Consider the following 1172-nt stretch of genomic DNA (forward strand, 5'->3'; position numbering starts at 1 on the left):
TCTCCCCCTCCCTCTCCATCTCCCCCTCCCTCTTTCTGTCTCCCTCTTCCCTGACTGGAGCCTCTTAGATATTTTCTGAATCACTCATTTTTTTATATGGTGAATGTTTCAGGGTTCCTGAAGTCCAGTTTCCTTCCTTTTCCGTCTCTCCCCAGGGCAGAGCCCCACTTAGACGCCTTCCTCTCTCCTTCTCTTCACCGAGTCTTCACAACTTTTCCTGTTATTACCCTCCCCTCAGATGGGGTTCTTTCCAGGCCAGAATTCTCCCTCCTAAAAAGGTCCTGGTCCCAATATACTTTCCTCTCAAGCCATCCACTTCATTTAGATGCTTTTCCTCCCCCCCCCCCAGCTCAATTTTGAAGCCATTCACTCAGATTATATCTCTCTTTCTCCGCAGCCCTTGTATGAAGTTGATGACTTGCGAGATGCATTTCGTATTTTGGGACTTTGATAGCAACCTCCTGGAATGCCACATGTGATGAAATTTCTCTGTTGGAGAGAGTGGATAAGAAAACAATCCTTCAAGTGTCCGTTTTTCTTCTTAAATACTCATTTTCATAGAGTGTAGAGGGGAAATTATATGACTTTTAAAAAATACTTGCTATGCAAAATAGCATAGGACCTCCAGAAAGATGATACAGCTGACAGCTTTGAGAGCAACATCGCCATCTGCTGGAGAACAACAGAATTTCATGACTTTGGACCATAGTGACGTTTCTCTCTGAGTTTTAAGCAGGATGGAAACAGAAGGTTTAAGCTTAGAAGAGCATATGGAGACGGTCACGCGATTTGTTACAAGCACCCTCCGTGTTTTTATTCCTTTGAATTATCGGCGGTATCAGTGACAGATTTTTCTACTCTCTTCCTTTGGGGCTCACTTTCAAGGAAGCCTTTTCCCCGAGGTCATAGTTTGTGGTCTGTCCTGGTGAGGGAGCGGGACCAACCATAAAACGCTCTCGCCAAAGCATTAATATGCAGGCATGCGCTGTACGTTTTCATTGTCTGTCGTGGTTTTAAATGTTTGTATGTGAGAGGGCTTGGGTGGGCTTTGAGCTGTGTGTGATCAGCTCTGGGTGGTTGTAATAAAGGATCTTAAAAGGCGGAAGAGGATATGAAGAAATCTGGAAATGAATTGATGCCGCAAGGAGCGAATGCTCTGGGAACAGACTTTT

At 44.8% G+C, this 1172-nt stretch overlaps 1 protein-coding gene across 1 annotated transcript in view; it reads left to right on the top strand.

The window, feature by feature from the left end:
- The window catches only part of Aicda (activation induced cytidine deaminase), a 10475-nt gene extending 10024 nt beyond the window's left edge, over positions 1–451 (top strand). The window contains exon 5 of the mRNA XM_005365331.1: positions 398–451. Within this exon, the coding sequence (XP_005365388.1) occupies positions 398–451 (54 nt within the window). The remainder of the gene's footprint in view (positions 1–397) is intronic.
- Positions 452–1172: the final 721 nt, after the last annotated feature.

This window comes from Microtus ochrogaster, unplaced genomic scaffold (assembly GCF_000317375.1).
Source record: "Microtus ochrogaster isolate Prairie Vole_2 unplaced genomic scaffold, MicOch1.0 UNK1, whole genome shotgun sequence".
In the NCBI taxonomy this organism is placed as follows: Eukaryota; Metazoa; Chordata; class Mammalia; order Rodentia; family Cricetidae; genus Microtus; species Microtus ochrogaster.